Source organism: Notamacropus eugenii, chromosome 5, assembly GCF_028372415.1.
Source record: "Notamacropus eugenii isolate mMacEug1 chromosome 5, mMacEug1.pri_v2, whole genome shotgun sequence".
In the NCBI taxonomy this organism is placed as follows: Eukaryota; Metazoa; Chordata; class Mammalia; order Diprotodontia; family Macropodidae; genus Notamacropus; species Notamacropus eugenii.
The window spans coordinates 241514999-241535427 of NC_092876.1; the positions used below are offsets into that span (position 1 = coordinate 241514999).

General features: G+C 37.6%; 1 protein-coding gene across 10 annotated transcripts in view; it reads left to right on the plus strand.

Annotated features, from left to right (window-relative positions):
- The window catches only part of OSBPL6 (oxysterol binding protein like 6), a 265398-nt gene that overhangs the window by 213274 nt on the left and 31695 nt on the right, over nucleotides 1–20429 (plus strand). For 8 of the 10 annotated variants that reach the window (XM_072612433.1, XM_072612438.1, XM_072612441.1 and 5 more), the window contains 4 exons: nucleotides 786–951; nucleotides 4900–5033; nucleotides 14004–14111; nucleotides 16448–16585. In XM_072612433.1, coding sequence (XP_072468534.1) covers nucleotides 786–951; nucleotides 4900–5033; nucleotides 14004–14111; nucleotides 16448–16585 — 546 coding nt within the window. The remainder of the gene's footprint in view (nucleotides 1–785; nucleotides 952–4899; nucleotides 5034–14003; nucleotides 14112–16447; nucleotides 16586–20429) is intronic. The other 2 variants (XM_072612440.1, XM_072612442.1) reach the window with 1 other exon arrangement.

The following is a 20429-nucleotide window of genomic DNA, read 5'->3' on the forward strand; positions in this document are numbered from 1 at the left end:
GAACTGTGCTTTTTCTCAGCTCAAGGAGCCAATCTGTTTATGGAAGCACTGCTAGCCCCTTGGGAAAATCTATTGCAACGTGAAACTATTTGTGTATAGTAATATATGTGTGGCTATAACATGTATGATTAAATGCAGTCCATTTCATTCTATTCTGTATGTGTAATGTGCTTGATGAAGTCACCTTGTGTTTGAAGTATATATTTCCTTGTAGTTGTATTATATGAGTTTGGGATATTGTTCACACACAATGGGCCACCATAATAATTTTTTTTTGTCTCATCATTGTAAGGCAAGTGCTTTGAGAATTGCTAATATGTTCCTGAGTCTAGCGGCCCAGTTTGGCGTAGGAGCCTCTCTCAAGGCCTAAAGAGAAACAGGCACATATAGCAACCTGATGTTGTGACTGTTAATTCAGATTTTATAAGTAAAGGTCTGATGTGTCAGATTTCCTTTTCTCAGCTGTTGGCCAAATGCCCTTGACTCGATTCCGTGCATCGCACTGTGAATGATGATCAGTGCTCATGTTCCTCTCCTTAGCTGTTGGTCAGCAGTCACTCTTCATTTTCTGTCCAATAGTTTTTAAAATGCTGAGGTGTAGCGGAAACACAATCCCTGAAAGTACCGTGACCCTTAAAATTGAAGAGTGCAGTTGTCCTCCGAGTCTGTGGCCCACAAAAGATGCTTGTATTTTGTCTAGAGTGCAGAAACGTCCCCTCTGATATGTGTCAGAAGGTGGCGTGAGGACATGCATATCCTCCCTAATTCTTGGATTCTCTGTGCAGGTTCCTTTCAGTGCAACAATGTCCCCTGTTCGGCTGCATTCCTCCAACCCCAACCTTTGTGCAGATATTGAATTTCAGACTCCTCCAAGCCACCTGACTGACCCCCTGGAAACTTCCACAGATTACACAAAGCTTCAAGAAGAGTTCTGTCTCATTGCCCAGAAAGGTAACCTGCAGATCTGTATTATACCTTCCCCCAAAGCAGTCTTCCTTGGTTAGAGTTGGCAGTTCTCTCTCTTTCACCACTCTCTCCTTTCTCTTCTCTCTCTTTCTCCATCACTGCTTTGCTCTCTCTTCTTTCTCTTTTGTTTTTCAAAGCAAAGACATTTACTGAAATGGCAAAGCATGAGTAGTAATGCCAGAAAATGTCCACAAATTTTGATTATACTCTTTTATAATTAAACTGAGAAGCAGTGGCAAAAGTAGGTACGTATACAAAGAGAGTACTAACATAGAAGCTCATATATAAGGCACACAAATGGCAAAGGTGGTTAATTCATATTTCTCACAGTGAAAGACCCTCTTTCTGCCATTAAATCTTCCATTTTCTCTTTTCATCTTAGGCAGGAATGCTAGCTACATGAATTAGTTGATTTACAAAATGATATCTTGTTTTTATCACATATATGTGTACAGTGCATTTCATTCTACTAGTACAGAAAATATGTTTGATCATGTCATCTTGTGTTGAAAATATATTTCTCTTATAGTTGCATTATATTAGTTTGGGATATTTTTCACACCCAGTGAAAAACCACGTTTGTTTTGTGTGTGTTTCCTCTTTGTAGGACAAATGCCTTGGTTACATGGTTTAGAACCCTGTCTAAAACATAGGAATGTCTGGTTAGAGATCTTGGGGCAGGGGAGAGAATACTAAAGAAAATGGGCCCCAGAATACAAATATCAAAGGTTTCAGTTTTGATTGAACCAAGTGTCAATATGGGAAGTCCAGGAGATACTTAAAAATCACTATCTGAATGATCTCAGTCAGTGTCTTTCATTCATGGTTTGGAGTCAAAGGTCTGGGTTCAAATTCAGCCTCTGCCTCTTAGAATCTGTGAGAACTTGGAGCATTAACTTCAGTTCTCTTAGCCTTGATTTCCTCATCTGTATAATAAAGGAGCTGCTCCAAGCCTATAATTCTCTGTTGCTATTTATTAGGTACTAATTCTTATACAGGGCAGCTGGGTGGCACAGTGAAGAGAACCCTAGGCCTCAATTCAGGAAGACCTGAGTTCAATTCTGGCCTCAGATATTTACCAACTGTATGACCCTGGGCAAGTCACTTAACTCTGTTGGCCCCGTTTCCTTGTCTGTAAACTGAGCTGGAAAAGGAAATGGCAAACCACTCCAGCATCTTTGCCAAGAAAACCCTAAATGGAGTCATGACAAGCCAGACAGGACTGAACAACAGATTAGTATTCAATTCACCTATAATTCATGTATACAATACTAAAGTTCCTTCTAGATACCATTCAATTCAAGAAGCACCTAGGAAGTGGTAAGAAAAGGTAACTAACATTTATTAAGTTCCTGCTTTGGGCCAGACACCATGCTAAGCATTTTACAAATGTCATCTCCTTCATAAAGGCCTGTCAAGCGCAAAATGCTCTGTTAGATGCTGGATCTAGCACTTTTATGAGTGTGTAATAAGGAGTCACACCTTTAGTATGATTAAAGGTTATGCCAGAGACCCCCAAAATCTCATACATCTGTAGCTTTGTAATATTTCCATTACACAAATGAATCATCATGGAGGTTCAATCCTTTGAAGACACTGCTGACTTCTCGTCACCCTCCTTTTAAAACACAAGTTCTCCCTAGAGGAAGGACATTAAGATGCTATCAGTAACATCTAATTATGAATTAACCCTCCCAATGACATCCTTTCACTTTCCTTTTCTCAGGCTGGGCTGGAAGTTGGTACAGTTTGGAAGCATGAGGCACTGTTAGGTGAAATGTCAAAGATGCAGACTGGACAGACAACTGGCTAAGCTGAAGTGTGAAAAACAGAGGGGAATTCTTTCAGAGGTTGGGAATGAGCACAGAAATGGGAGCTAATTTGCTGACTTCACAGCTTTGCCCAGGGTTGACCCTCGTGTCATGGTTAAAGCATCAATGACTTCTCTTTTGGAGGCTTAAATGTGTTATTCCCTTACAGCTATGCTGTTTTTTCCTTACCATAGTGGCATGAATTGACTGGCCAAACCACTCAGTATTTTGCCTTTTGCACCCAGGTATACCTTCAAGAGGGTGTGTATTGATGAATCTTACCAACAGCTAAGGGAGAATGACAGATGATTAGAGCTCTAAGTAAGCTTTGTCTAGTTCCTTGAAATCCTGACTCTCTTAGTAAATTCCACTTTCCAAAGAATTCCAAAGCCTCTATTGAAATGACACATTTTCTTTCTAGGGCACAAGTGTAAGTCTATAAAACCTCCTTCCTAGAAAGTAAGACATTCTCATGATGATTAGGTGAATTCTCTAGAAATAACCACTTAAAAAATTAAATAGAAGGAATTTGGTTTTTAAGGCTGCTTCTTGGATCAAGGCCTACAGCTCTTATTTCTTCACCTGAGATTTATCACCCCTGGAATAGACCTCTGTGAACAGATATAAAATACTAATGCCTAGCTAGAGATGAGAAGATTCTGCTGCCATTTTTTAAAATGTCATTCTTTTGTTTTTATATGTCATTTTTACAACACACAACAGCCTTAGATTTGTTATTAAAATTAAGAACATTTTTTAATGAGGAAATTGCTTAAGGGCTACTCTGTTTTTGAAAAAAAAATATTTGAGAATTCTCAAGCAAATTAGATAAACATGCTGTTTTGGTATTGATGGACAGTTTCAGGGTGAATTCACAAGGGACAAAAATCCTCAACAACTGGTTTTTCAAAATCAATGAAATCCACAGATTTTACCATTCCTTTTTAAAGTGACTTTTTGTCTTTTGTTTCATTTTGATTTAAAACAAGCACTCCATTCATCAGAACTCTGTGTTCTAGATCAGTTATGCAAGTTAGGTGTTGATTTTGTTCTCCTACCTGAGACAGAACCACTACAAATGTCTCCCTACTTGAAAGCATGATGCTCTTCTTTCCAGAACAAAGTGCGAAAGGCTCTTCTCTCCAGGATTAAATATAAAATCGTCTATTTGACACATTTCTTCCGTGTTTCTCATCTTCTTACACTATACTCCCTTCCTACCCATCCAGTGACACTGGCTTCCTCGCTGGTCCTCACACTAGGCACTCCATCTCCAGACTCTTAAGTATTTTCAGAGTCTGTTCCCTATACCTGGAGTACTCTCCTCATCTCTGTCTCCTGCCTTCCTTCAAGTCCCAGCTAAAATCCTATCATCTGTAAGAAGCCTTCTCTGATACAAAAAGCCTTTCCTCTATTTGTCTTCTCTCTGATATCTCCCATTTGATCTCTATACATTATTTTTGTATCTAGTTTCCCCCATTAGACTCTTTGAAAGGAGGGAATTTTGTGCCTTTGCACCTCCGGTGTTAGCACAGTACTTGGCACATCATAGGCATTTAATGCTTATTGACAAGTTAACGGACTGACTTTGGGCAACAATTGATTTTAAAATCCACCCAACAGTTCATAGATAGTGTAGTGGAAATGTTATTTCCGCCACCCATTCACTCCTAAGTAATTTCTAAGTACTGAGTGTTAATCACTGTACAATTACTCAGCGCTTCTTTAGTTTGCCTGATGCTAGAATTTAAAATTTCCCTCTTTGATTAACCCTTTCTTTGCCTCAGCGTTATTCTTTTTCTTCTCAAATATTGATATTCTGACATTTACTTTTGAGGGTAACATATAATTAGGTTTTATTCATTTTAGATTACTAGTCAAAAGAAATGGAAAAAGTCCCTAGTCACAGGAAAAGAAATCTCATTTACAGTTAATCTTTGATGCAATTAAGAATCAATTGTACTCTTCACAGCAACAGGATATCCTTAGCTGTCCTAATGTGTCATTTGTAGCCACTGCTAAATATGTGTGTGTGTGTGTGTGTGTGTGTGTGTGTGTGTGTGTGTGTATTTCCTAGACTTTCTGAAAAGGCTGTATTTTTTTTTCTTTCCTTCCCCATCAGTGCACTCCCTTTTGAAGTCGGCTTTTAACAGCATAGCTATTGAGAAAGAAAAACTAAAACAGATAGTTTCTGAACAGGATCACAATCAAAGCCATAGCACACAGATGGCAAGACTCAGACAATCGCTTTCTCAGGTAGGTTCTTGCTTTGTTTCTGAATGCATGTCACTTTGCCCCTGAACGTATGGGGGCCACTGGGGCAGAAGCATCCCTACTAAAGAGTCTGCAGATCATGGGTGTAGTCATGAGGTGATTCTGTGACAATGTTTCTTCATCTGCAATTCTGCTACCATGGCCAAAGATGAATGAGAAGAGCACACTTATTCTTCAAATAGTGTTAAAACAAGCCCTAAGTTTTCATAAAAATAAAACCTTACTTGGTAGTATATTTTGCTCTTTTCCGTCCTGGTAGCCACCTGCCTTCTTAAGGTCTGTGAGAGTAGTCCCTACTTTTAGTGTGATCTAAAGTCTCTGCTTTTAATGTATAAGTAAGTCATGCATTTAATATCTATCCATTTCAACATGTACTGCTGAATACAGTGTTCATTTATAGATTCTTCCCCCCACCCTAGCTAGTATATTTTTAACATATTGAAAAATAATGAAATAACTATCATTCTTTTCTTTCTTTCTGTTTGCTCAATCAGTTGTCATTGCTCTCTTAGAATTTCTTTCCCTTCTACCTAGAAAAAGATCCCCTATCTCCTCATTCAACGTTATGTTATCTGATGAATATGAATTACACCTAGGGGCAGCTAGGTGGCACAGTGAGTGGAGCACCAACCTGGAGTCAGGACGACTTATCTTCCTGAGTTCAGATCTGACCTCAGACACTTACTTGCTGTGTGATTCTGGGCAAGTCACTTAACCTTAACTGCCCCAGTTTCTCATCTATAAAATGAACTGGAAAAGGAAATGGCAAACCCCTTCTATATCATTGCCAAGAAAATCCCAAACAGGGTCATGAAGAGTTGGACCTGACTGACCAACAAAATGCATTATACATTGAAATTTATTTGTATCAAATTATTGTGCATATTAAATTTGAAAGTCCTCCCAGAAATCCTTTGGACTGTCTGTGCTTTGAGTTTTTCTACCCCATTCAGTACTTCATCTGAATATCCATATTTACCTTTTTCTTCATTTGACCCATCTATTTACCCTCTTAAATTAAGTCTTGTGTGAACTCAATGTTATGCAACTTTCTGTGAGAACCCAGTGTTTATGTAAAATATTGTTCACTTCCTGGTGCCTTGGATCAGAGCGATGGAGCAAACAAATCCTGGGTAAGTGGCTTCCTATACATATCAGATTCTGCTTGAATATTTCCCCTTGGTCCGCGAAACTTAGACTTGGACAAACATCAATATATTTGGTGCCACTGCAGCATCGTTTATTTTGTAGGTTTGTTTATGGCTCTCTGTTACTGTCCCTGCACATAAAATTCAAGGGTGGTCAGTTAATTTACACATTGCCGCTTTGAGCATCAAATTCAAAGGATCTTCTATAGCATGATCAGTAAAAGTGACCAACTTTGCACCTGCAGAATAGGAACCTTTTCTACAAGTGTTAATTTGTTGTAGTTTCTCCCAGAATGCGTATAGTCAAATGACCACTAGATCCTCAGGCAGTATTTAATTGATGATAAGGATGGCTCTTTAGATTGTAGAGTGAGTATGAAAGATGGGAAAGTAATCATCTTGCAAACAAGTGAAAATTTCATTTTTCTACCCCTGGAAATATCACAGCTCCCTCTTCCCTGTGAACAGTGATTGTTATGAAAAGGAGTGATACATAAGAGAAACCTGATAAAGCGTTAAGAGTAAGGATAACAGCAATGATTGAGAGAAATGATGAGCCAGTGAAAACATTCTCTTTAAACAAAGATGGTTATATCGGGTGCTTTAATTGAGAGTGGTGATGATAGAGTGAGTAGGGCCAAGGTGCACTATTTCAGAAATAGTGATTCTAAATTCTCATAAGATTGGACTCAGAAGGTATTCTGGCAAGAATAGTATTAATAAAAATTCAGTATTAGACTTCAGCCCTTTTCCCATGGCTGCTCATCTTTCCAAATAACATTTTTTAAAAATCAGCTGCAAAAATTATGTAACATTATTTTATTTATATGACCCTTTTTCAGGCCATATTCTTCATTGACCATATGTTAGTTTCACAAAAATTTTCCCATATTTAGCAAACTTTTTTTGTGTGCGTTGACAGTTATATTCATGGTAGTCTTTAAAAAATGGTCCATCTTTCCCTCCAAGAATTAAGAAATTATTCAAGATTGTAGTTCAATGATCCCCAAATTAAAGCACTCCTTTTTTTGAATTCTAATGCTACATTTTGTCCTTCTAAAAAGGAAATAATCCTTCCAGAAGTTTGATCATAAGTGTTCAAATAAAGTCTGTGTAATACACATTTACACCTTTGAAGATTCTCAGATCTTATGATAATTACTACTGGAATGGCCGACAGAGCAATTATCGTAGGGGCTTGGAATTCACAAGGGCCTTGGAGGTTGTCTTATCCATTCTCCTACTATAGGTAATGAGAAATTTTACGATGTTAGTGACAAATGGTTATTGAGGTACTGCTTAAATTCAGTAACAAGGAAATCACTTCCACAGAAGATAACCTCACGATATTATTAAACAGCTATAGATTTTAGAAAACTCTTTCTTGTGTTAAACCTAAATCTGCCTCCTTTCAACTTTCACCTGTCAGTTCTAGTTCTGCCTTCTGGACCGAAGTAAAATGGGGCTGCTTCTTCTTGACATCCCCTCTACAAAGACTTTAGAATAGCTATTTTTTCCTTTGGTCTTTCATCTTCAGGCATAACTCCCCAGTTGTTTTTTTTTTCACCTCAGACCTTCCTTAATATCTTAGTTATTCATCCAATAGTTTTGATGGATAAGGATATAATAAAAGAATAAAATCTTGGTAATACATATTTATGCCTATACTAATTCTAAAATTTTATTATAACTAGAACTGTGAATGACCCTAGTTTGTCAATGTAGCACCAGGAATGTTGGGGTTTTTTTTTTTTACTACAACAGAGTACAGTAGGAAAAAATTTTCTTGGTAGGTAGATATTATCCTTTATTAATGCAGTCTAGGATTCGATAGGTTTATAGCTTTTCTTTTAAAGCAAACTTATGATGCTCTTGGTTCATATTAAGTTAATAGTCTTTTTTTTCTTCAATTATTCAAGCCCTGTCTTTCCTATCCTGTACTCTGCAATTCATTTAAACACAGCAGAGTTTTTTTGAACTGCATATTTTATTAAAATAATATAGGCATATATTTTCAAATTATGAAAGCCTTCAGGTATTTCAAAGGTCTCCTAACATGATGTAGAGAAAGAACCACTGGTCTTGGAATAAGAAGACCTGGATTTGAGTCCTACCTCTTATTAGCAATGTAGTTGTGGACAAATATCACTGAACCTCCCTGAGCTTCAGTCTCCTATAAAATGGAGGTGGGAGGATTTCCTGCATTACCTGTTTCATGAGTTGTGTAAGGAAAGTACTTTACAAAACATGACTGCATTAGTAGTAGTAGCAGCAGCAGCAGTAATGCCAATGTAGCAAAATTCATGATCACTGTATAAAGCACGTAGCATGTGAAGAACGTGTAAAATTCTTCATTACATATTCAGCAAAACTATTACCTGCCATGCCCAAGTAGCTGTTTATAACCTTGGTCACTCTAAAAATGTACTTTAAGAAGCATTCCTTTCCTAATATAACTTAAATAAGCTCTCTGTAAAAGATTTTATTGACCAACCACTATGTGTAAGACACTACACTAGATCCTGTGTATGTGTAGATTCATACATACACACACTACCCTCTCTGTCTCACACACACACACACACACACACACACACAGCATATTTATATACACATACACACCTGTTATTTATTCTCCTGAAACTGGCTTTCATTTTGAGAATTAGAAATATTATTTAATATTAAAGTAGATCTTGGATTTACACTCATCAAGCAGGATATTTTGGGGTAGTATCTATCTATAAAAGATTTTTTCCTACAACTAATAGTGTGTATATTTAATAGATTTCATTCATTTTACACATTCATCTTACGTACCTACTGTGTGCTAAAGACTATGCACATTGTTTGTGTTTGTATATGTACCCACACTTATGCATATTTGAACGTTTATCACAAACACTCTGCTGCTTATACTCTTGAAAGTTTAAAATTGGCTAATGTGAGTGGAGACGGAGATGTAGGCTGATATCATGTTAGATCCTGGATTTGTGCCTGGAGAAAAGGACCTTTTATATTAGTGTCTCTTTATGATTGATGAAGTTCCAAATCAGTCATGTTGCATGTTCTGTTTAAGGTAGAGGCCTCCGTGTAAAAGGTTTAAGCATTCTCAGTCCTACTGGGTTAGCACAACTAATAAAGCATTTGTCCTGACGTTAGCCTCTGTCTGCACCAAACTGATCTTAGTCTCTGTAGTCAGTTTTATTTTTGACTCCAGAACTCATACACGCTTGTGTTTACTGCAAGGGGAGTTGATTCTGAATAAATGACCACAGGATCTGACCTGTACACAGCAATAGGAGTTAGCATGTATAGTAGTATTATTAAAATGTCGGTCATCTGGCCTCAGTCACTTCCTAGCTGTGTGACTCTGGGCAGTCACTTAACCCCCGATTGCCTCCCCCCTCAAAAAAAATGTCGGTCATATAATGAGTGCCCATTTTTTCCATCCAAGTCAGCGTAGGCGTAGCAAATTTTCAATGTGGAAAAACCCATTCCAGACATCATCATTTCTTAGCATAGTCACATAGAAGTACCATTTTCCTGGGAACTTAGTTAAACTTCAAGTTTCTTCATTAAATATGTATTTAAAAAATAAAATAACTTAGCACATAGCTTCTTATAGCTCATTTTTAGAGGTCTCAAGTTCATTCTTTCACTTCAGGTACTTTCTTTGAACCAGAACTTAATATATTCTTATCCGAAAGGTTTCAATTTGCAAACTTTGCCCTAAACTCATTTTATTATAAATTTCAAGCCATCTCTCTCCCATCTGACAAAAGTATTTCCTTTTAGAAACCAAGTTTTATTGAGTAAAATGTAGATATGGTAGTTCTTTCCCCAGTGATGGAAATTACGCAAATATGCCAGTGACATGGGCAACTGGACAGAATCTGGGATCACTGGTTCAGCTTTGCTGACTTAAGCATTTGTATTGGTTCCAAGGCTTTCAGAACAGAACTTTTTTAAGGAAAAGGAAGCAGTTGTGACATCACATGTGTTTGTACCCTCAGGAGAAGAGCCATGGAAAAATTAATGGGTCATGTAAAGTTTACGTAGGCAAGATGTGACTGAGTATTCAGACTGAGGGAGTTCATGAGCATGCTTGATGGAGAGGCAAACCAAACCTTAGTAGTTTAAATGGATTTGTATTCATCAGCCCAGCATTTGACTGTTTGTAATATCTTGTTCATAATTTGGGCTGAATAAAGGATTCTTTCTTTGTAAATGCCATGCTACTTGATCAGATGATTAGCCTAAGAATTACATATCTCTTAAAGCAGTACCATTGACCATGGCATCACCATAGCTTTTCCTTACTTGCCAGTGTGTTACATTACCTTAGACAGTTTCCTTTTTCTTTTTTTTGTTTCACTTCCAGCAGTATAGTTTAACACCATACTCTTGGTGTCAACTTCCCCATTATTCCTTTCATTTACTGGACTCCATTCTCTTGATTTGTTTTGATAGCTATTCATTAAGGCACCACTTTTCTGAGAATGTCAGTCTCTCAAATATTACAAAGGGAGAGGATAGAGTTACGAAAGTGAGTCATGGGAACCAGTCGTAAAAAGAAAAAATGTTAGTGAAACCCTAGGCATTGTCTAAGTGAGTGATAATAACAGAATTTGTGCTGGAGATTAGCTGTAAAATGAGGCTTACAGCGTTTCATTTAATACTTGACATCAGTGAGCCTCACAGCTCTGTGAGGTAAGTGATCAAGACAAAATAAGGTAACAGTCTAAGAATGACTCAGAACTGGGCTGTTTGCATGCCAGGCTGTCTGCTGTTGCGATTGCCCTACCTGTGACCGTATGTTTATTTCTGTGTTCTGTGCTATCTAAAAACAACTATACTTCTACCGCTGCATATATGTTATCACTAATAATATTTTCCACATAGTTATTCCTTTCCAAAATCCAAGTCATTCGCTACTGCAAGAGACCTTGAGAGATTATCTAATATTCTCCATCTTCAGGGCAAGACCTCATTTAAATCCCTGAGAGCAGATAAGAGTCTAACTCACTCCTTAAAACTTCCAAAGAAGAGGATTCTGTAACTTCCTTTAAGATTGGTTTTTGTTTTAAGATTTCCACTCTTGGGAAATTTTTCCTTATGTTTCATTTTAATCTGTCATGCAGCTGCTAGCCATATTGTTTCAGTAGAGCTGAGGAATGACTGATTCATTATCCATTTGGATAAAAGGTGGCTGGGTATTTATTTTAATCACACCTAGTGGCTCAGTTCATAGCCACCATCAACAGTAATCACACACAATTTTTGGAGGGAAGGATGTTGTAGGGGTGTGTGTGTGTCTGTGTGTCTGTGTGTGTCTGTGTCTGTGTACTTCCCAATAGAGAAACTCTTCACTGGTGCAGATCCGTAAACTTGTAGTTTCAGTGAGTTGCTTGGGTCACTGAGAGATTAAGTGACTTTTCAGTGATTACATAGTTAATATGTGTTAGAGATGCACACTTGAATTGTGCCTAGGGAGCAGATAACTTTGTGTGTATATGTAAATATACAAACACATGCAGGCCACATATCTATATCTTTTATTGACTCTCTTTCTACGGAGACATTTCTGTAAATGTGTGTATGTTTGTATAGTGGCTGCAAAGATCTTTATACACGGCGCAGCTTCAGTATATTTCAGACTACAGTGGAGTAAGAATATCTAAGCTTATTCATAGGTATTACAGAAGTCATGGAGAGGAGGAGAATATTTTAGAGTCCCAACTAACTGGGATTCATTCCCAGGAAAAATGGCCTTAGGCTTTTTGGGAAAGTGTACTATTAAAATTCTTCTGAAAATTTATTTTATCTTGAATTAAGGAAAAACATAGTGATTTTTTTTTTTACTTTCCAAAGTTCCAAGAATATGGAAACCAGATACCTTCAAATTTTCCATATTCTTTTTAAATGCAGAAAATTAATCTGGTGGTTTATTTTCTTGTATCTTAGCAAACCACTTTGTTTGCATCCAAGTACTTATCAGTTTTCTCAAAGTGGGGCACACACTTCCTGTCATATTTTTCTCCCTGACTGAACCACTATCTTTATGCCCCAAACCTGGCCATTTCTAACTTTGTGTCAACTCTTTCCTACATTTCTAGGGCAGAGGAGTAAAATCAGGTAACCAGAATACAAAGCCTAATTAACTATAATTCCTTATAACAGAAAATGTGTGCGTAATTATATCAGTGTTACTGTAAAATGCTCTGAACTCTCTTTGGGGTCCATAGTATAATGCTCCTGGAATTCCAGTCTAGTTAAGAGTCCAGAGAAGGTCCCACTTTATACCAAACTCCATGTAGTAGCAGGTAGTTTTACAGTGAAGTCCCAAAGCACTTACTTGTACACACTGAAAGAAAAGTTGCAGTGTAATATAGAAAGAGCTTCAGGAGCTTATAATCTTTCTTGTCTGTTTGTAGTTGTGTGTCCAGAACTTAGCACAGATCCTAGTACGTAGTAAGCTCTTAATAAGTGCTTGCTACCCCTTCCTCCTTCCTTCCTTCCTTCCTTCCTTCCCTTTTCCTTTCATTCTTTCCCTTCTTTCCTTCCTTCCTTCCTTAGATCTATCGTTCTATCTATCCTTCCAGCCTGAGACCTTTCCTAGATGTATGACCCTGGGCAAATGACTAACTTCTGTGTGCACAGAACTTCACAGTTTCTGTGAAACTTAAACAAGTTTCCTTAATTGAGTACAATGCTGATAATAACAGCACCTACTTCACAGGGTTGTCACAAGGATTAATGAGATGCTATTTTTAAAGTGCTTAGCACAGTACCTGGCACATAGTATGCCCTGCGTAAATGTCTATTCCCCTCCCTCACCCTCATCAATCCTGGAAATCTGGAAACCTGCTTTCCACACCTTGGTCTACACTATACTTGGTGCCTCTGTGTGACTTCAGGCAAGTCACTAAATTTCAGGGCCCTATTGTTCTCATTTGTAAAATGAGGAGTTTAGTTTAAATGATCTCAAAGGTCCCTTTTGGTTTATTATTCTAACTAATTTGAGATTAAGGCATTCGTTAAGATTTTTGTGTTATGTTCTTTGTAGCAGTGTCTGCATTTTCAGTGTTCAATAAGGAGGCAACTTTTGATCTTCTGGTTTATCTGTGTGTTTACAATGGTCAGCTTACTACTTACAGACTGACCTGCAATGATTCTATCACCTTACATATCCTAAATGTGACCTTGGAGCTGCAGTATCTCATGTTACCGAAACATTGCCCATCTCATTAAAAGAGACTGAAATTCACCTCAGTCAGTGGAGGCAGTTTCTTTATGCATTTCATTCCAAAGTCATTTCCAAGATGTTCATCCTTCATTCAAATAATTTCTGAGTTTTGGAAAGTGGCACAGAAATTGAAGGAGCCAACTTGCACTGCCAGTAGATCATTCTAATGCTCTTCATTCATAAAAGAGGCTGAAAAAAAATAATATATATGTGGTGGTAGCATAGGCCTAAAAATACTGGACCTAGATCTTCTGGTGAAAAGGAATTAAATGGGTCATTCTTTAGAGCTATAGGAATTCTTTCTGGTGGCAAGATGACATTTACTGAATGGCATTAAGTACTAAATAGTAGATCTCCTCATTTCATGTAAGAATGAATATGTCTTTATTAGGCCATTTATTTCCTTCTCACCACTAGCATGCTTTTGAGAGAAGAGTGTGATATAATTTGCTGCCCTTGCTTTTTTGAGAAGTTAGTCTCTGCCACACCTGTGTGTCTGCTCTATTGTATGCCAGCTTACTAATTTGAAATTACATGTATAATTTCTGTTGTTTTAAGGCACTTAACCAGAATGCTGAGCTACGGAGTCGCTTAAACCGGATACATTCAGAGTCTGTTATTTGTGATCAGGTTGTCAGTGTCAATATTATTCCTAGTCCTGATGAGGTAAGACTTGGCTCTTTGATGGATTTATATAGCGTTTAGCATATTGAGATCCATGGCTTAATTTTTTCCTTTTTCTTTTTTTTAAACAATTTTCTTACTGTTAGTAAAATGTGACTTATTTGAGTCACTTATGTGAGTGTCTGTGGAGCAGACAGTTGTTTTCTTTAGAGTGAAAGAACAGGCTTGGTGTTTGACATCTTATATGTCCTTTGTCTTTTGTCTAAGTCTGCTGTATTGATGTTTGGATAATGTGATTGGCCTTATTGTCTCTATTTCTGTCCTAAATTGTGATTTTTTTTTGTTATCTATCACAATAACCTTTTCTTTAAAGTGTTCACCAGGCATTTTTAGTTGAATATTCAGATTAAGTTTCCAGAAGCGTAGTACATTTTCCTGGTCTACTTTGTGATGACATGACATGAAGGAAGGAGAATATTTAGCACCAAGCTAAAATTTGTGATTTTTAATCACACTTTCTGTGATTTCATATCCATAATGTACATTACATGATTTCCCTTCCCCAAAAAGAAAAAAAAAAGAAAAACCATGTGCTTGTGATCACATCACACATTGTGATTGTTTCAGTTAATTTATTCATTGCAGATGTTTACCTTCCTAGAAAACTGAGAAAGTAGAGAACTTGCCTTACCATTTAGTTGCTTAACAAGTACTGCTAACTAATTGCTTAACAAGTAAAGCTGTCTTCTCTTTTGGTGGTCCATTGTGTTCTCAGACCACTAGCCTGCAGATTTTTTTACTCCATGTCTCCTTATGCTTGTTATTATCATATTTTGTCCTATCTGCCCATAGTCTTTGCATTTGGGTAATTTGACATTATAATTCTTCAATATGGAGGGGCAGGCAGCATGGCAGAGTGCATAGCTAGCTTAGAAGCCTGGAAGACCTAGACCTACTTCTGACATACTGTCTATGTGATCTGGGTAAGTCACTTAACTTTGAGCCAGGCAACTCTTTAAGACTCTTAAGTCACGTAGCAAGCATAGGTCTGCATTGCTAGAGTGAATTTCCTCACCGGGAGTTCCCTGAGTCAATGAAATCACAAGTCTGGTCTAAAAAAAATTAATAAGCTTAATTAGAATTTTCTTATAACTTATACTGCTTGATGTGTCATATTGTAAGTTCCTAAGATCAATCAAATATGAATAATTTTCTAGAAAATAACAGCTTTGAGTACATGAAAATAAACTTGAAATGAATTATTTGGTGGGTTGGTTTTTTTTACATAGTATCTAGGTTAAAATGTCTATCTGATCAGTACTTCTGTATCCCTTTATGAATCTTAAAATTTTATTGAGATTGAATTTGTTTTTAATGATGTCCCCGGTAGTTTTCACAAAACTTCTCTTGGGATAATTTCAATGATGAAAGAATAAAGGCATTAGAATTTAGGGTTGTTTTGGGTTTTTTTACAAGCAGCTTTCACCTTTTCCAGTAACAAGATTTTATTTCCATCTTAGTTGGCTAGAAGTTCAAAATCAGTTCATTCCCCACCTGAAGTTTGCCAAATACTTCTGAATTCATAAGGTTAAAAGGAAAGAAATGTTTCCAGTGTTACTGGTAAAATATAGTACCTAGCAATGAAGATTAGGAGCTCAGATGAGAAAACAAGACAGCACGTCTTTAAGAGAGAGCCCCAAAACACATCTCAAAGAGCAAGGTTCACCTTTGTTTTCTAGCTTTATGATCCATTCACTTCTCCCACTGACAGTCATCCCTTCATGTGCTACCTGAGGAGGGGAGGAAGGAGAGAGAGAGAGAGAAGAGAGGGGCGGAAGGACCCTCTTCAAGGATCCATAATTTCATAGGTTTACGTACTCCACCCACTGATATAGACTATATACCTTTGCTAAGCCTTAGTGGATTTATTCATGAGTTTCTGTGGCCAAAAAAATTCATTGAACTGGTGAGAACAGTCTTCTGCTGATAAGCTTTTCTGTAGTTGACTAGGCTGAAATTCTCATAGTATTATGGGATTTAGATACTTTGGAGATGATCTAATCCAACCGCCTCTTTTACGAATGAAGGACCCAAGACCTGGAGAGGTTAAGATGACCTGCCCAAGGCCACAGAGATAATAAATAGAAGAACTAGAATTCACACCCAGGCATGCTGGTACGTTTGGTTTGCCTGGACATCCCCAGTCTCTAGACAACAATCATATACTCTGTTGCCAAACTGGATTTTTCTTTTCTTCTATAAACAAGTGGTCAGTTAGTTGCTGTACTTCATTCCGACCAGCCCCTACCTGTATGAAATGTTGTTCCAACACTGAAATACTGTAACAGATGACATCCTTGCATTTTGTTTCTTTGTAGCCTGGGGAGCAAATCCATGTCAGCCTCCCTCTGTCACAGCAAGCTGCTAATGAGAGCCGGCTCTCTATGTCGGAATCAGTCTCCGAATTCTTTGATGCTCAGGAGGTGCTTCTGTCAGCGAGTTCGTCAGAAAATGAGGTACGTGATGAGGCTGTTACCTTTTTTGTAATCTTTCATACCAATAGTTATCAACTTGAGTTGGAAAAAAAAAAACACCAGATGTTGACTTTTTTTCATCTGATTAGAACTGCTGTTGCACCTCTGTTGAAAGCACAAATGTTTTCCAAACCGAAATATCCAAACCCTACCACTTATCTATGACATCCATTGGGTGGGAGGGATGCTACTGCTTTCTGGTATTTGCATCCTTATTGCTCAACATGTTTTACACACATTAAGTGTTTTGGTAAATGATTTTTCATTTATTAATTCATAAAGAAAAAATATTTGTATAAAGTTATCCTTAGAGTTCATTAAAATTTGGGATAATTATTGAGACCAATGTGTGTGCCATATATCCCTCTCAGCGATAGGAATTTCAAACCTGTTTATTTTTTATGAACAAGACTCCTTCTGTGAACGCATATTATTTATACACTTTCTGGTGATCTTGGGATCTTGGAATTTTTTTGACCTTGACAGGGAGAACCAGTAATTCACATGAAAGATTTCTTCCAGAAAATAGGGCTGTATTTCCTAGACCACAGAATTCAAATTTATATTGCTTACGTAAGGAAAGTTTTAATTCAAAGACAACTATAGTGACCTATCAGATAAATTCTTTGCATGAAGAAGTTAGCTTTACAAAATTCTAGCGACAACTCCCAAGCACGCGCGTGCACACACACACACACACAGACACGGTGTAGATGGGTAGGCATACATATCTTCCTAAGTTCCTGATGTACCATTTCTAGAAATTGGAGTCTTTTGAAATTCCTGGTCAGGTAAAGTGAAGAAAGAGGAAAGATTAGAAAAAAAAACCTGCCTAAGAATCACAGAACTGGAAGTCACTTTAGGAGACGTTTAGTAAAATCTCCATTGTTTTCCAGATGAAGCCTAGAAAAGTGAAGTGTGACCAAAATCACAGAACTAAATAGTGACTGATATATCACTACATAACACATAATTTGATGTGGATTTGAATCCATTGTCTACTAGATATGACCTTGAACATACCCTTTAACTTTTCTGAGCCTCAGTTTCCTCTTCTGTAAAATAGGGATAATATTGCCTGTAGCACCTGCTTCACACAAGTGTATCTATTATATAATATATGATGTATATATTATGCAATCACACAAGATATATTATATGTAATAATAATCTACCACCCATCACCAGATTATAGGCCAGATTGCTCTTTTACGCAGTGTCTTTTGGCAGTTCTTAAAAACAATTACCAGCAAGTACTTCATAAACCTTAAATTGCAATAGCTACTGTTATTTTTTACCATCCAAAGTCACATATCTAGTAAATGTCAGGACCAGTCTGAGTCTCTTGACTCTAAGGCCAGTGCCTTTCTTAGTACAAGGAGATTTATGAGCCTCTCAAATTCCAACATCCTGAAGGCAAAACTCCCTAGTCCCAAAGATCTCTGAGCTCAAATGAGAAAACAAGACAGCATGTCTTTAAGAGGGAGCCCAAAAACATCCCTCAAAGAGCAAGGTTCACCTTTGCATTCTAGCTTTATGATCCATTCACTTTTCCCATTGAAGGTCATCCCTTCATGTGCTACCTGAGGTGGGGAGGAAAGAGAGGGAAAGACAGAGAGAGAAGGGAGGAAGGAGAGAGAGGGAAGGGAGTGGGGGAAGATAGGGAGGAAGGTGTTTACTTGCCTTCTGGAGGGGGAGAGAAAGGAGTAAGACTAGAGGAGGAATAAATTGGATTAAATTTAGGAATTGCCCTTCCTTTCCCATTAGTGTATGTCCTGTTTATAAATTCTCCTTTGAGGAGGATATGGGTAGAAGGAAGAAGAAGTAAAAAAGAGAAGGTGGTTTCTTTCTATTGTTGCTTCAGGTCTTTTTAATATTATCTGATCAGAACTACTCTCTGCCCTTCCTATCCTCTCTCTTTCTTCCTTGCCTCCAGTCTCAAAAAACTAGGCAGCCAGCCCTCCTCTTGGCAAAGTTCAGTCTTTTGCTTATGCACTCAATCTCTTTCCCTCCCTGCTCCCTTGTGACTTTGATGCATCCCTCATTCCCTGTCTTCCTCTTTCATCTTCAGTCTGTTCCACACCGTTGCCTCCTGCCCTCTGTCAACAAACATCCTCAGGTCTCCCCTATCTTAAAATAAACTTCACTTAACTATACCCTCTTCTCAAGCTGCCTTCATTTGTCTCCTGTTCCCTTCAACCTTCTGAGCATCATACCAGCATTCTCCCAGGCGCTCAGGCTCAAACTTCAATGATCTTTGCCTTTTCATTCTCTCTAACTCTCAGTAGTCAATTATTTGGTAATACTGCTTGGTTTTGCTTTTGCAATATCACCCCTTTGAGTGATTCCACCTTATCTACACCATAATAGTTCAGACCCTCAACATCTCTCCATGGACCCTCACATTCTTGTGTCATGTTTATTTGTGTTCCCTTCTTATACTCCCTATTAGATTTTAAGGTCCATAACTTCTAATGCAGAAATCTGTCTTGCTTGACTCTACATGTTTGTAATGTTTGTTTTTTGTTTGCTAATTTTTGCTTTCTTAATGCATAGGACAGGAGGGGAAGAGAAAGAATTTGGAGTTGAAAATAAAATAAAATTTAATTTAAAAAAAAAAGATTGGAAGATCTTTGAGAGCCAGGGCTGTGTTACTCTTTATTTTTATATCCACAGCAACTAGCACGTAGTAGAATCTTAGTATCATAACACAATCTAGTCCAATTCCCTCATTTTACTGATAATCAAACTGAGGCCTAGAGAACTTAAGTGACTTGCCTAAGGCTACACAGCTAGTAAAAGCAGGATTTAAACCCAAGTCCTCTGACTCCGGAGTTAAATGCTCTTTTCATCATAGGTCCTGAATTTATGTTTGTTAAGTCAATTCCACTTCTGTGGTAGTCTTATACTTACTCCTCTCTGTATTATGAGTCCTGTGATGCTTCCCTGTGATGCTTGGGGTCAAATTGAAGACTCTTTACTTCACTCATATTTAATTGTTTTCGAGGACTCACTGAACTTAGCAACTGATTCAACCAAGTAAATCAGTGAAGTATTAGAAAACCTTCCCCTTCTACGATTAGATTATTTCCTAAATTCCATCAGATTGGTCCAAAAATATGCTTCCTCCTCATACTTTATTATGGCTTTAGTCCACTTCCCCACCTCACGTAGGTGGCTAGTGAACAGCTAGAACACATGAAGCCATACTTCACCCTGTGCCCACATTGTGTACTGGCACTCAGTCTGCTGATAGAGGATTGTGATATTTGGCGTCCATTTTGCATGGTTGGATAATGTAAGGTAGGTTGGGTTTTGGGGGGTTTTTTTGGTTTGGTGTTTTTTCCTTTAAACTACCACCCACCACCATATGGTAAGCCAAATCACTCTTTATGCTAAGTGGTTATAGCTAGTTCTTAGAAATAATCCATCACATTCCAGCATTAAGTAGGTGGTAGAGGTCCTAGTGAAGTAACATTTGAGTTTCTTTAAAACCGGCCAAATTCTTTCCCATGTATTGAATGACACTTTGTTTTTGCAGCTTTCTAATTCCTTTTGTCTTTATATTTTTAACTTAACAAACACCATATGAAACGTGTATTTCCATATACACTGTAGAATAAAAGAAAGGTATACATGAGACTACAGATTATAAGGAGAGCTTGCATTTCTTTCTAAGTGCATGCTAAATTCAACATATAACTTTCCAAGCTGCCCTACTTAACTGTGAATCCTTCAATCAATCAATCAATCTACAAACAAGTATTTTATTAAGCACCTACTATGTGCCAGGCAACTAGGTACTAAGTAAACAAGTATAAAAATG